At 35.7% G+C, this 15,403-nt stretch overlaps 1 protein-coding gene across 1 annotated transcript in view; it reads left to right on the top strand.

Moving 5' to 3' along the window:
- The window catches only part of ITGB1 (integrin subunit beta 1), a 31,476-nt gene that overhangs the window by 4,549 nt on the left and 11,524 nt on the right, over nt 1-15,403 (top strand). The window contains exons 3-10 of the mRNA XM_042781161.1: nt 172-394; nt 2,370-2,540; nt 3,467-3,705; nt 7,099-7,254; nt 8,058-8,153; nt 11,718-11,807; nt 13,371-13,511; nt 13,672-13,871. Coding sequence (XP_042637095.1) covers nt 172-394; nt 2,370-2,540; nt 3,467-3,705; nt 7,099-7,254; nt 8,058-8,153; nt 11,718-11,807; nt 13,371-13,511; nt 13,672-13,871 — 1,316 coding nt within the window. The remainder of the gene's footprint in view (nt 1-171; nt 395-2,369; nt 2,541-3,466; nt 3,706-7,098; nt 7,255-8,057; nt 8,154-11,717; nt 11,808-13,370; nt 13,512-13,671; nt 13,872-15,403) is intronic.

Here is a 15,403-nt window from a genome sequence, read left to right on the forward strand (position 1 = left end):
AACCTTCCTTCCGAGGAGTGGCTGGTGGGTTTGAACCGCCAGCCGTCTGGTTAGCAGGCAAGTGTCTTAGCCACTATGCTACCAGAGCTCCCGTTTTGAAATTAGGGTTATGTAAAAATTTGACCATTGTACGTTTTTTTAATATATACTTATTTTTTATATGTCATCTAGACATTTTTACAAGAAGGAATGCCTACCTCTGCCCGATGTGATGATTTAGAAGCCTTAAAAAAGAAGGGTTGTCATCCAGATGACATAGAAAATCCCAGAGGCTCCAAAGATATAAAGAAAAATAAAAATGTAACAAATCGTAGTAAAGGAACAGCAGAGAAGCTCCAACCAGAAGATATTACTCAGATCCAGCCACAGCAGTTGGTTTTGCAGTTACGATCAGGTGCAGAAATCTAACCCTGTTGACACTTTGATTTCTTCTTGAATTTTTTGATATGAGTTTATATAAGTCTCTTCTCATTTTCATTTGTGCACTGACACTCTAAAACAGAGAACAGCTTAAAGTTTAGTTCTCTGTGGATATAACAATTTGTGTCATGAATATGTGGAATAATATTAAATATTATCTAACATCCAAAGTGAATTCTGTCAAAGATTCAGAAAGTATTAATTAGATTTAATGAGTAATGTATCCATCCTCTGGTATGATCACTTAATATAAAATAAAGACAATGTTTTAATGTATTCTTCTGCTTTGTATTTGCTTAGAATTGGTAAAATATTAAGGTTTTTGTAAGTAGCAATGGCAATCTCTCATCTTTATAAGAGGGGGGCAAAAAAAACCCTTCTTTCTGTCATTTGTGGTTTCCATCTCCTCTCTTCTTTGTTTCAGCTCCTGAGATGAATGGTGTGCACTCTTTGTCTTCATGTTGTCACTTCCCATCCATTCTTCGGCACAGTGCAGTCAGAGTTTCCTCAGTCCTAGTTAGGGATCTCGAGAGAAATAGAATCAGTGACACATAGAGATACATATCTGTATCTGTCTGTCTATCTGTAAAGGAGTTAGCTCATGTGATTACGGTGGTGATGGGGGATGGCAATTCCAAAAGTCACACAGCAGGCTGGATGCCTGCAGTCTTTTGTCCCAAATTCCGTAGATCAGAGGATGGGAAGAGCAAAGAGTGGAAGAGTTCTGGCATTAATGTCTATAGTCTGCAGGCAACCCTAGGGAAAAGTCCTGCTTTGCTCTTAAGGCTTTCAGCTGATTGGATGATGTCTGCCACCATTATAAAGGGCACCTGCAGTATTTAAGGCCATCTGATTTAATTACATGTAATTACTTCATGACAGAATCTAGACTAGTGTTTGACCAAATAGCTGGGCAGCATAGCCTCACCAAGTTGACACATAAAATTAACCATTGCATACTGCTAAACCTTTTCTGGCAATGCTTCACCATCACCTTGGGACCACCAGTCTTACATAGATCTTTATTAGAGTCTTTTTTTCCCCCTGACCTTTCTGTTTCAAGTGACTCTCTGAATTTCTTGAAATGTTCTTTTGGTTTCCATGATATCACTTAGTTTTTCTTCTTATCTCACCTTTGCTTTCTAGTCTCCTTTATGTGTCTTTTTTTATTCCCCATTTCTGTAGTCCTCTTTAATGTTGTTTTTTCTTCATGGCTTTAAAAACAGCATGTTGATGACTCACACATCTGTATCTGTAACACAGACTTTTCTCCTAAGCTCCAAACCTATTGATCTGCTGGCAATCTATATAGAGAAAAATGACACATTGAAAGTTTAATCATTTTCTTCTCAAACCTTCTCTTTCTTCTGTATTTCCTGAGTTATACCTAACATCTCGTGTATCTCTTCCCTCCTTGTTTCAGTTCACATCTTCGTCTTTTGAATTTTTGCTGTAGTTTTGTAACTCTATAAACCATTTCTAGAACTTTTTGCTAGCTTATCTAAAATAAAAAATATGATCATGTTAATTTTCTTGCATATAGTGGCTTCTCACTGCAAGGAGAACAGAGTCCTTACTTGTAACTTCATCTCAAAAACCAGGTATACCTGCTATGCACCCATCTTGCCCACCTCAGTCTAATATATAGTGTTCAGTCTTTTTGCTGTCCTCTGTCATAGTTACATGCTGATTGTTTATTTTTTCTGCCCACTCTGAATTGAGGATTCTGTCTTTTTCACCTTTGTATCCCATAGTCTAGTATGGCAAGTATTTGTTGAGTGAAATTGAGTGGGTGCATTAGAGTTATTTGTGGAGTTCCCAGTTTTTTTGTAAATAATAATGACATTTAAAACATGATGTTTGCCATGTAAATCTGAGTCATTTGGTTTTTCTCATTTGCTTTTGATTATTGACAAGGTCATGTTATTTTCTCATTTCTGTTTAATTAGGGGAGCCACAGATGTTTACATTAAAATTCAAGAGAGCTGAAGACTATCCCATTGATCTCTACTACCTTATGGACCTCTCTTACTCAATGAAAGATGATTTGGAGAATGTAAAAAGTCTTGGAACAGATCTGATGAATAAAATGAAGAGGATTACTTCAGACTTCAGAATTGGTAGGAATATTGGGAAAATTAATAATTTGCATTTGTTGAAGGCTTGACAGTTCTCAAAGTCTTTTTATATTTTTCCCCTTTGTTGTTCATAACATACTTGTGAGGTCAATAGGCTAGTGTTTAGCTTCTTTCTGAGAGGAAATTGATATTTTTGTCACACAGCTTGCTAATTTTTCTGCATCTTTATCTGTTCTTCCTTCTGTCATACTGTCTTTCTTGAGATAAGAGTAAATCATGTAGATAATGAATATGTGCTTTTTTCCATGGGAATTCATTCACACATCTGCTGATTTATTTTATAAACATGTTGTGCACTGACATTTATTTCACTGCTACTTAATGTGACCACACTTTCTGTACAACCAGATCTCACTTCAGACCTGGATCTTCCATTTTACAGTGATCTCCTTTTCAAACTGTAGTCTCCATATTTCATGCATCTTCAAATTAACCTCTTTTCTGACTTCTTTTTTCCATTCCTGGGCCAGCAGAAGTTTAAAAACAAAATATTGGAAAAACGTGGCAATCTTCTTAGGGACAAAACTACCTTTCAAAAATTAGCTGTTTCAGTGGGAACATTAACAAATAGAATCTCATTTGCTTCAAATGCTTTTTTTATTCAGTAAGCATAATTTAAGTGCAATGGAAGTGGTATGGTGTGTTCTTATTAAATTAGTCTTTTTGAAGTGGTCAAAATTTCAGAATAAACATTTATTCATTCATTTGTTCTGCCCTTTCATTCATTCACTTACTCACTTAGCAGGCAGTTTCTGAGAGCTAGTATGGTAGGTAAAGGAATCTGAGTTATTTTTGAAGTTGATAGACAAAAGTAAAAGATTGACTTCATACTTGATTTTATTACACTGCAAGTTTATATTTATATATGTGTATTTATATACACATATATATGCATTTTTCCTTCACAGGGTTTGGCTCATTTGTGGAGAAAACTGTGATGCCTTACATTAGTACAACACCAGCTAAACTCAGGAATCCTTGCACAAGTGAACAGAACTGCACCAGCCCCTTTAGCTACAAAAATGTACTTAGTCTTACTGATAAAGGGGAAGTATTTAATGAACTTGTTGGTAAACAACGCATATCTGGAAATTTGGATTCTCCAGAAGGTGGCTTTGATGCAATCATGCAAGTTGCAGTTTGTGGAGTAAGTGCATTCATTTTCTGCAAGGTAGTCTTGTTTGTGTAAATCTTAAGCATAGTTTTACTATCATTGGGAATAAAAGAGAATCATGGGGTTATCATTGTCTGATTTTTAGAAGTAGATCACTATTAGGAGATAGGATTTTTTTCCTAGTCCATCTTAGTTTGGAAGTTCCACTGAAACCTGTCAGGGTCTTAGCAACATGCAAGCTTCCACTGACAAGGTGGTGGCTGGGGATGAGATGTCCTGTCATGGGTCTTCCTAATGGAAAGTAGGAATTCTACAACTCAGCCACCACTGTGGTTCCTAGCAGTCTGATCCTGTTGCACATAGGGTTGCTGTAAGTCTGGGGACAACTGGACAGTAGCTAACAACAACAAATAACAGTAGGAGAAAAAAATGACTTTATTTCTCATATACTGCTTGGTTATCCCAGAGATGTATAGATTTTAAACCCTTAAATGTTTTCATAACTACAGGTGCTCTATAAAAGCTCTATTGCCGCTCTGACAAGAATGTACCACAAATGGGATGGCCTTAACAAACAGGAGTTTTTTCTCTTATAGCTCAGGAGGCTAGAAGTCTGAGTTCCAAGTGCCAGGCTCTAGGGGCTGGGTGAAAGCCCCTCGACCTTGGAGTTTAGCTCTGCCTCTTGCTTCTGGCCCACTGAAGCTAGAGGCATCTCTTCATTCAGGCAGCTACTGGCTGCTGAGGCTAACAAGCCCAAGGTCAACAAATAAAATGGCATAGTCCCGATGTCATCAAACCACATGGCAGGCCATTAATTCAAGTCTGTTTAAGTTCCAAGGTTGGCAGAGCATGACAGGGTGCTGAACGACATGGCTACATGCAGGGTCCAAGCGTGCCATAAGCTGGAGACCATTCCTAAAGCTGCTCCTTATATGCAGGAAGCAGACCACATCCCTAAAGCAGCTACTCAGCTGCTTGTGGTAGATCCCACCATGGAGTTGATTGCTAGTCTCATGGGGAATAACTACCACCAGCCACCCAGCCACTCAACCAGGCCCAGCCAAATTGACACACAAATTTGACTACCACAATATAATCATTATGTCTCTGTTTAAACCATGTCGTTAATTCATTTATATAGGGTTTTAAAAGCTACACTGGTCATCATTTGAAATAGTGGGTCAATGTGGTGACCTGACTTTCTGACTTTGTACCGGAGATGGTCTCTGAGGTATCATCAGAAACTGGAAAGGGTTTGTGGAGTAGTGGCTCAGATATGATTTTCTTTTGGTCATCTTTGTCTGCTCATACATAGTCTTTGAAAAGGGGGTAAAACTTTCCCATGTCTCTTAGTAATACAGAATGAGAGAATTTTAAGTCCTAATTTATAACCTGTATATGAGAAGTCATACATTTATAGTTTTGACTGCAAGTTTCCCAAGTAGTAGCCAGCTCATCTGTATTAGACCAGCAGTTAGCATTTTCTGACCCATTTACCAGGATTTCTAGGTGACTTTTCAGTGATAGAGCTGAGGCTGACTAACATTGTGAAGTCGATAAAATTTGTCTTAAGTGCATTATTACTCTCATTCTCCCCTCCCCTTTTTCCCTTATAGTACTTCTATTCCTTAGAAGACCTTCCTTGATTCCAGGTGCCTCTTGAGGGGTTGTTAACTGATTTTTGCCAAGTTGCTATCAGATATCCCAGATAGTAAGTGAATCAGTATGGATAGTAGTTAAGTGAACAGGTTTAGACCCTTCAGATGTAGATTCAAATCCTCACTGATTCTAGGCAATTTACTTAGCCTCTCTAGGACTGTTTCCTCTTCTGGAGGAAGGGCTTTTCTCATAGGGCTATTGTGGAGTTTAATGCAATGATTCAGATAAAGTATCAAAAAGCACTCAGCAAATACTGACTACTACATTATCATTGGGAGCTCTAGTGGTGTAGTGCCTAAGGCATTTGACTGCTAACCAGATGGCTGGCAGTTCAAACCCACCAACCCCTCCTCGGAAGGAAGATTGGGCAATCTACTTCCATAGAGATACCGCCTTGGCAACCCAAGAAGGGGTCGTTATGAATCATAATCGACTCAATGGCAATTGGTTTTTTTAAATTAATATTTTTATTACTTTTGACTTCTTCCCAGTTGAAGTTTAAGGTTAATCTTTGTTTTTAAAGCTGAAGAAAGAGTAGTATTCCTGGGAATATCTAGTTTAACACCTCTATTTCTTTCTAGTCATTCTTTGTGAGCCTATTAGCAGCTCACTAATGAGATCAGCTCACTGACTCAGCCTATGGGATCAAAGCAAGCCATGGCACCCAATCCCCGCTGCTACCTTTCTATGTTTATTATGCTAACTGGGAGGATTCTTCTACCTACTCCTCTAAATGCAAAATAGATAGACATTGCACTTTTGAAAGATAGTACACATTAATAAGCAGTAGTTCCTGCCTTCAAGGAATTTACAGTCTTATAAGGGAATAGGCAGATGTATTGAGTAGATTTAGGAGCTCTGGTGGTGTAGTGCCTAAGGCATTTGACGGCTAACCAGATGGCTGGCAGTTCAAACCCACCAGCAACTATTCAGAAGGAAGATTGGGCAATCTACTTCCATAGAGATACCGCCTTGGAAACCCCAAGAGAGGTTGTTAGGAGTCAGATTCGATTCAACAGCAGTGAATTTGGTTTGGTTTTTTTGGTATTGAATAGATTTAGACAAATATAATTACATACTTACTATAGAGAAGAGGTATTTCAGGAATTTTACTGCTACCTTAAACTCTTTGTAGAATAAAGTAGAGGATAAAATTAACAAACAAACATAAACCATACTGATGAGTTAAAATAGGTGTGATTAAGCAGGGCAAATTCTTGGAGAAAATAATTTTTCTGTAATTAAAAAAGGAAAGCCAATATGGAGGGTTAATAAAAGAGGTTTATGGCATAGAAGATAGAACAAGGGTAGATGGAAGGATGGAAGGAAGGGTGGACAGGAGCAAGGAATCAGCAGTGGGGTAAAGGAAAGGTGTGGGCTTGGACACTTAGTTATTCAGTTAATGCTCACATCACTTACCATGTGCCAAGTACAATGCTTGATGCCATGATAAGCAAAAACAGATGTGGGCCCTGCTCACATGGATAGCTTATAATTTAATGGGGAAGACACATTGATTATTTTTAAAGGTACAGTTTTTAAAAAGAGCTGAGAGAAGTGGACACCAAGTTAAGATATAGTGCCATGGAGGAACTTCATTCAGTAGGCTCTGTGCTTTTATCAGCAAGATTATTAGCATTGTGAAAAGAGAAGATAGAGTTTACAGGATTAGGTTAAAAGTGCAGTGGTAGCCTGTGAGAAAGGTGAATGATTTTTGTCAAAGTATTGTGAGTAGTAATTTTAAATTGCAATCTTTTTCTTCCCAAGTCATTGATTGGCTGGAGGAATGTTACACGGTTGCTAGTGTTTTCCACGGATGCTGGGTTTCACTTTGCTGGAGATGGGAAACTTGGTGGCATTGTTCTACCAAATGATGGGCAGTGTCACCTGGAGAATGATGTGTATACAATGAGCCATTATTATGTAAGTGCTTAAAAAGTTCTTAAATATTGACTGGGTTTTATTGAAATTTAGAGGATTGTGGGACTGGCTTGTGGGTTTTTCAGCCTTTGGGGTTTTGTTATTTTGATAAGTATAGCCCTAACCCAGTGTGTTAAAAAGCTAGTGTTGCTCTTTCTAAAGATACGGTTTTGTGTCTGCTTCCTTCCACTTAGACAAGGGCCTCCCTGGGGTAAAAGGTGCGGTGTTAGGCAGCACATTTACCGTATGCCTCAACTCTGGGCTATTTTTCCTCTCACTTGTGTACACCATAGGTGGGAAAAATTGATATTATTTCTAAACAAGTAATCTCTTTGGTCTTACACTTTATATCTTGTTTTATCTTACGGCTTTTAGAAGTAGGCACTCTGCCTTTATTGAACATAAAGACTCGGAAATTATTTTAGTTTTAGAAAAAATCCAAACTTGTTGAACCTTGGTCTGTTTCTTAAGTAGTAGAAACGTTGTAATTATTGGGAATTCTTTAATTTTATTGGTCTTACATTTATTATATATAAGTAATTGTGTTTTTTAAAAACTTTATTGTCGAAATTTTCTTGTCTTTTTATAAAAAAAATCCAGAGAAGAGGATTAGAAACCTATGTGTACAGTATTCACTTCAATTACCTCCATTTGATACTTCTTTTTGATATAGTTTTTTGATACATTTGATAGTCTTATGCAAGCAATCCAGTTATATGTGCAAATCATTATTTTAATTAAAATATTAAAAAACTGGAAATAGATTGGAAGATGTAGTTACCTAACAAATTCTTTTAATTTCATAGGATTATCCTTCTATTGCTCACCTTGTCCAGAAACTCAGTGAAAATAACATTCAGACGATTTTTGCAGTGACTGAAGAATTTCAGCCTGTTTACAAGGTAAATATGTGTGAGATTAAAAGAGGGACGTATTTCTAGACCTTTTTGTTACTTATTAGAAGCAAGATCATATGTCTGATTTGAAATGTGGGAAAATGCTACCAGGTAACAGTGGACTTTATAAAAGTTGCTTACATTAATTTTTCCTGGTAAATTTTATTTATTTTGTTGTTGTGAATATACACAGCACAATACACCAATTCAGCAGTTTCTACACATACAGGTTAGTGACAATGATTACATTGAGTTGTGCAACTGTTCTCATTCTCCTTTTCTCAGTTGTTCTTCCTTCATTACCATAAACTCACTGTCCCCTAAGGTCTTCTTCTGAGTTGCTTTTTGTCAACTCGATCCAGTAATCTGTAAAGCTCAAGACCTTTTTTTTTTTAACTAATTAACCCAGACTATTGTTAGTCTTTAAGAAGACTTCAGGGCATATTTTTGGTTCACAATTTAAATATTATCACATGGCAGTAGTTTCATGATTTCATCAAGCTCTCATAGCTCCAGAAAGTCTAGAGACTCAGAGAATTTGAAATTCTCTTCTTCATTTTCCCCTATTTAATCAGGATTTTTCTATGGAATCTTTGATCAGATGATCAGTGTGGTACCATCCAGTCCTCCTGGTCTCATGACAAAGGAGGCAGTTGTTCATGGCGTCAATTAACCACACATTCCATATCCTCCTCCTGTTCCTGACTTTGCTTCATTCTCTGTTGCTCCAGGTGAACAGAGCCCACTTGTACCTTGAATGGCCCTCTGTGAGCTTTTTTTTTACCCCTAATCTTCCTTTTTTTTTTTTTTTTTTTTGTAAATTTTTATTGTGATTTGGGTGAAAGTTTACAGAGCAAATTCATTTTCCATGCAAGAGTTGCCTTTTGGAAGCCTTTAAGACCCCCAGGCACTATGCAGTGAACTGAGAGAGAGAACAGAAACACTAAATGATGTATTTACGTTTTTTGGCTATTGTGCTGCCGTGAATATTGATGTACAAGTCTCTCTTTGAGACTCTGCTTTCAAGCCCTTTGGGTGTATACCTAGGAGTGGAATTGCTTGATCATATGGTAGTTCTAGTTTCAATTTTTTTAGGAACCGCCACACTGTTTTCCACAATGGCTATGTCAGTATGCATTCCCACCAGCAATGGATAAGAGTTCCGCTTTCCCTACATCCTTGCCAACATTCGTTATTTTCAGGTTTTTTTTTTTCCTTCTTTTTTTTTCTTGGTCATCCCAGTGGGAGTGGAGTGGTATTTAATTGTGGTTTTGATTTCCATCTCTCTGATGGCTGACACATCTTTTGATGTGTTTCGTGGGTATATGAAAGTCCTCTTTGGTGAAATGTCTAATCAAGTTCTTGGCCCATTTTATGATTGGGTTATTTGTCCTTTTATTAAGTTGGCAAAGTTTTATATGTATTTTGGTTATTAGATTGTTATTGGATATATGGTTTGCAAAGATATTCTCCCATTTGGTAGCTTGTCTTTTTTTTTTTTTTTTGGGGGGGGGGTAAAGTCTTTCGATGAAGAAAAGTTTTTAGCTTTTATGACGTCCCATGTATTTATTTAGTTTTTTGCTATTATGCTCTTGTTACTATATTAGATAATCTGTTGTTAAAAGCTAGGCTTGACAGAATTTTCCAGAATTTTCTTCTAAGAATTTTACAGTTTTAGTTTGCCCATCTTAAATTTGTTTTCATGTATGGTAGAAGACATGAGTCCTATTTCATTTTTCTGCATGTGGAAATCCAATTTCCCAACACCTTTTATTGAAGAGTATATTTTTTTTTCCACATTGAATAGAGTTAGCACCCTTGTCAAAAATTAGTTGACTATAGATACGTGGGTTTATTTCTAGACTCTCAGTTGTATTTTATTGGTCTTGTGTCTACTGTTATACACAGGCTGTTTTGATTACTGTAGCTGTATATATGATTTAAAATCAGGAAATGTGAGTCCTCCTACTTTTTCTTTCAACATTGCTTTAGCTATTTTGTGCCTCTTGCCATTCCACCATTTAAAACTGAGGACTAACTTTTCTATTTCTGTCAAAGAAGACTTAGAATTTTGATGGGTATTGTGTTAAATCTGTAGATTGCTTTATGTAATATTGATATCTTAGCAATATTAAGTTTTCAAATCTATGAATGTGGAACATCTTTCCATTTATTTAAGTCTTCTTATAGAAAACTTACAGCAATGTTTTATAGTTTTCACTGCCTTTCTCATCCCTGGTTAGACTTATTCCTAGGTGTTTTATTCTTTTCAATGCTATTATAAATGGAATTGTTTCCTTTATTTCCCTTTCAGATTTCTTATTCCTGGTGTATAGAAACCCAATTGAGTTTTGTTTATTGACTTTGTACCCTGCACCTTTGCTAAATTCCTCTATTAGCTTTAGAAGCTTTCTTGTGGATTTGGGATTTTCTATATGTAATATTGTATTATGCATGAATAGAAATAATTTTACTTCTTTTCCTATGTGGATACCATTTATTTCCTTTTCTTGTCTTATTGCTGTGGCTAAGATTTCTAATACAATACTGAATTGAGGTGGTGAGATCAACCACCTTTGTCATCTTGTTACCAATTCAAGGGGAAAGCTCTTAGTCTTTTTCCATTAAGTGTAGTATTGGGTGTTGCCTTTTCATATATGCCCTGAATCATACTGAGGAATTTCCCTTCTATTCCAGTCTTCTTTAGGGTTTTTATCAAATGCTTTTATCCATAGAGAGACCATGTGGTTCTTTTCCTTTGTTGTATTGATATGATATATGACCTTGATTTTCTAATGTTGATCCATCCTTGCAATCCTAGCATAAGCCCACTTGGTCATGGTGTTAGTGTTAGGACTCTTTTAATATCCTGTTGGATTTGGTTTATAAGTATTTTGTTGAAGATTTCTGCATTTAAATTAAGAGATACTGGCTTATAGTTTTATTGGGTTATCTTTATAGATTTTGGGTATCGGTTATATTTGCTTCATAGAATGAATTAGGGAATATTCCTTCTTTCTCTATATATTTTGGAAGAGCTTAAATAGTACTGATATCCGTTCTTCTCCAAATATTTGGTAGAATTCCCCAGTGAAGCCATCTGGTGGAGAACATATTTTTGTTGTTGGGAGGTTTTTGATCACTGATTCACTAGTTATGGATCTGTTGAGACTTTGTATTTCCTCTTGAGTTAGTTTGGGTAGATTATCTGCTTTTAAGAATTTGTCCATTTAATCTAGGTTATCAAATTTGTTACCATACAATTGCTCGTAATATCCTGTCATAATTCTCTTTATTTCTATCAGGTGAATTGTAAGTTCCCCATTTTATTTCTTATTTGGCTATTTGCATCTTTCCCCTTTTTTCTTTGTTAGTCTAGCTAAAGGTTTGTGCTTATACTAATTTTTAATTACTTACTATAAAACTAATTTTTTTTCAGGTCTTACTATTTAGGAAAATGCATAGAAATAAATATTTGAAAATAAATATCAGATGCATGGTAGGTGCTAATTGGTTGAATAAATGAATGAATAATATTAGTATTTTATATGTTTCATCTTTTAATTGCAGGAACTGAAAAATTTGATTCCTAAGTCAGCAGTAGGAACATTGTCTGCAAATTCAAGCAACGTAATTCAGCTGATCATTGACGCATACAATGTGAGTACATTTTTCATTGAGATCAGTTTTGGACAGTACCCTGTTGTGACTACACTCGTTCAAGAAAGTAAAACTCCTTTTATGTACAGAGTAGCACAAATGCTCACAATTCAGAAAAATTGTTACATTGTCTTACTAAAGCAGCATATGATAAAGATGTTTGAGGAAAATTTCTAAATGCCTGTTTCTGACTTAAGAATTGATAGGTTTCCTTGTATAGCAAATGCAAAGCATAACTTACACTTAGATTAATAGGATTCCCTCAATCTTTTTTTCTCCCTAAAGTATCCTTTAGAGAATTGTTTATTTTGATGAATTGTGCTGGGAAAGCTTTTTTGCCAATTTTTCTCTTGCTATGTATGCAGAAATATGATTATCAATTCTAATCAGAAATATTATTATCGATATATGTACACACACACTCATATACACATACACCATATATATGTATATATATATGACTTACTCATTTTAAAAAAGATTTAAATTTTTTTTTTCCCCAGATACAGAAGTTGATTGAAATTAAAGAGGAATTGTTTCTCCTTCTAGGGTTTGTTAGGGTACCTTTAATCATACCCATTACATATTAGTTAATACTCATTTTAAATATTCTGAAGGCATTTTTGTATTACATACTGCACTACCTCCAACTCTGGCAGGTTGAATTTTAGGTATTTCTTTACTTCTTGCAGTGGGAGTCCCAAAATGTTTAGAAAGGCCTGATGCAGAGAGAGAGAGAAGCTTTTACAAGAATTTTTAAGATTATGGTTTTTCTGTGTCTTCCCCATAGTTCTTCTCCCTCTCCTGAGACTATTATGCTAACTCCTACGCTTGTTAGGGGTGTGAACCTAAAATGGATTGCCACTGTAGCCTCCTTTTTGTTCCAAGTGGTCTGATATTCTGAATAAGCACTTTGGCTTAATTCCTTCCTAAAATCCATTGCTATCAAGTAGATTCTGACCCACGGTGACCCCATGTGTGTCAAAGAACTGTGCTTCACACAGTTTTCAAAGGCTGAGTTTTCAAAAGCAGATTACCAGGCGTTTTCACTAAGGTCTCTATTAATAGCCAAGCGCATCAAACTTTGCTCTACCCTGGACTCCAGTTTCTTTCTACTTCTGGGTGGTTTTTGTTTGGACCAGGGCTACAGTGGCTCCTAAGCAGATTTGTTCACAAACTGCATAGTAGATTGCTTGCCCTAGTTTCTAATTAGAAATTAGAATTAGTATTAGTATTGCCTGCTGGGGAAAGAACAGGTTTGTTCTGAGTCTTAGGATTCCTTATAATTAATATCAGGGCTCTGTGCTGTGTGATCATTAATATTTTAACTCAATAATTAAAATAGAAATACTCTTACTTTTTCAATTGTATACAGCTTTTAAGATTCAGTCCTTATTAATTAGAGCCTATTTTTCTGGATTTGGCTTGAAAATACTTAAATTATATTTTTTCTTAACAGTTAATTTTACCCCATGGCTTTATACAGTCAACTTATTCTACAAAAGCCTTTACTTTGACTTTCCTATATGTAATTAGTCTTTTTTTTTTTTTTTTTTTTTTTAGTCTCTTTCCTCAGAAGTTATTTTGGAAAACAGCAAATTGCCAGAAGGAGTAACAATAAATTATAAATCTTACTGTAAAAATGGGGTGAATGGAACGGGGGAAAATGGAAGAAAATGCTCCAATATTTCTATTGGAGATGAGGTATGTTGTATAGACAATTTCTGAAGAAAAGAAAAAAATGCTGGTCTGTAAGCAGTTTAGTTTATACTTTAAGAAATATTTTAAAAATTAGTATTTTTTTTTTTAAATATTGCTTAGTACATGTAAACAGCTTAGTTAATAATGTTTCTTTTTTTGTAAGGTTCAATTTGAAATTAGCATAACTTCAAATAAATGTCCAAATAAGAATTCTGAAACTATTAAAATTAAGCCTCTGGGCTTTACTGAAGAAGTAGAGATTATTCTTCAGTTCATCTGTGAATGTGAATGCCAAAGTGAAGGCATCCCTGGAAGTCCAAAATGTCACGAAGGAAATGGGACGTTTGAGTGTGGAGCTTGCAGGTAAGCTGGAGGTTACTGGAAAATGACAGAAGAGAGGTATATTAGCTTAGAAATTTGTAGGCAGGCTGTGTTTCGGTGCCTGCAGAGAACATCTCTCAAATATTTGGAGCACATAAATGATTTGTTCCAACAGTCTTGTTCACCACAAGATCGATCTGATGATCTTGTACATGAGCTTTATAGAAAATCCTTCTCTTCCTTTTTTTCTTAAGAAGACTGCCCTTTGTTGTAAAAATGAGAGCATTTATAGCCATATAAGAAGTGTATTTATAACAAACTGTTATGGTAACATTTGGGTGGTTCTCTCATATAATACCAATCTGAATTTTCTAGGGCTAAAAAAGTTCATATGAAATACGTTTATAGAAAAATGTGTATCCATATATCAAACTGATAATGGAGATTTGATCTGAGAAATGGAATCGGGAAGGAATGAAGGAAGTTCGCCTTCTACTTCATGTACTACTTATTTGGAATAATCTTTTAAAAATGTGTTGTACAAAATAAAAAAGAAACTATTTTCAGAATGTAGAATCTATTAACAACTTTAATCAAATTATTTTAAATTTCATTTTCATACTGTTTCCTTTTTTAATTAAAAACTAAAACTGAATATACTCTAAATAAAGTATTTTTAAAAGAATAGGAGAAGGAAGAGTATTTTGATCTAAATGTCAGTTCCAAATCATTAGGTTTAGTAGTAGTATTGTTCATGAAGAAAATAAATGGCTATACAACTATTTCTCACTTATCAGCAGGTTGTTATCCAAAAATTGGCATTACATGACAATGGAGGATGACCACATCAGATGACAAAATGGAGGATGACTGTGTCATTACATAACTAACAGATTTCATCCTTACATAACTGCCAAACCAGTGAGAATCATGGCCCAGCCAAGTTAACACATAACCTTAACCATTACAGCATTATTTCTCCTGGCATGTTGACATTGGTTACTGCTAGATGCACGTCATTAATTCACAAAATAGATAGTAGGTTTTTTTTACTCTTGTTGCAAATGCAGGATGTGAGTTAACAATGTAGTTGGTGAATGAGGAGTAGGTTTATTTCACCATCAATTATTAAATGTCTGTTCTAAATAATTTAAACATTATTTTTATTTTCCAGGTTAAATTTGTAATGCTTGAGTCTTGTAGATACACTTTTAGTAAAATGTCTTTTATCCAAAAAAAGAGTATGTTGAAAATGTTTTGCCTTCCCTTTATATATTTACCAAAAATGTAATGAACCAGTGTACCTAGTGACTATCTGTAAGCATTGTTGTTGTTGTTATGTGCCATCGAGTCAGACCTGACTGATAGCAACCCCCCCTTGGGTTTCCAAGGCAGTATCACTATGGAAGTAGATTGCCTCGTCTTCCTTCCGAGGAGTGACTGGTGGGTTTGAACCGCCAGCCTTCTGGTTAGCAGTCAAGTGCCTTAGGCATTATGCTACCAGAGCTCCTGTTGTTGTTGTTGTTATGTGCCATCGAGTCAGCCCTGACTCATAGCGACCCCTCCTTGGGTTT

Source organism: Orycteropus afer, unplaced genomic scaffold, assembly GCF_000298275.1.
Source record: "Orycteropus afer afer isolate SDZICR_OR568_19922 unplaced genomic scaffold, OryAfe1.0 scaffold00090, whole genome shotgun sequence".
NCBI classification, from domain to species: domain Eukaryota; kingdom Metazoa; phylum Chordata; class Mammalia; order Tubulidentata; family Orycteropodidae; genus Orycteropus; species Orycteropus afer.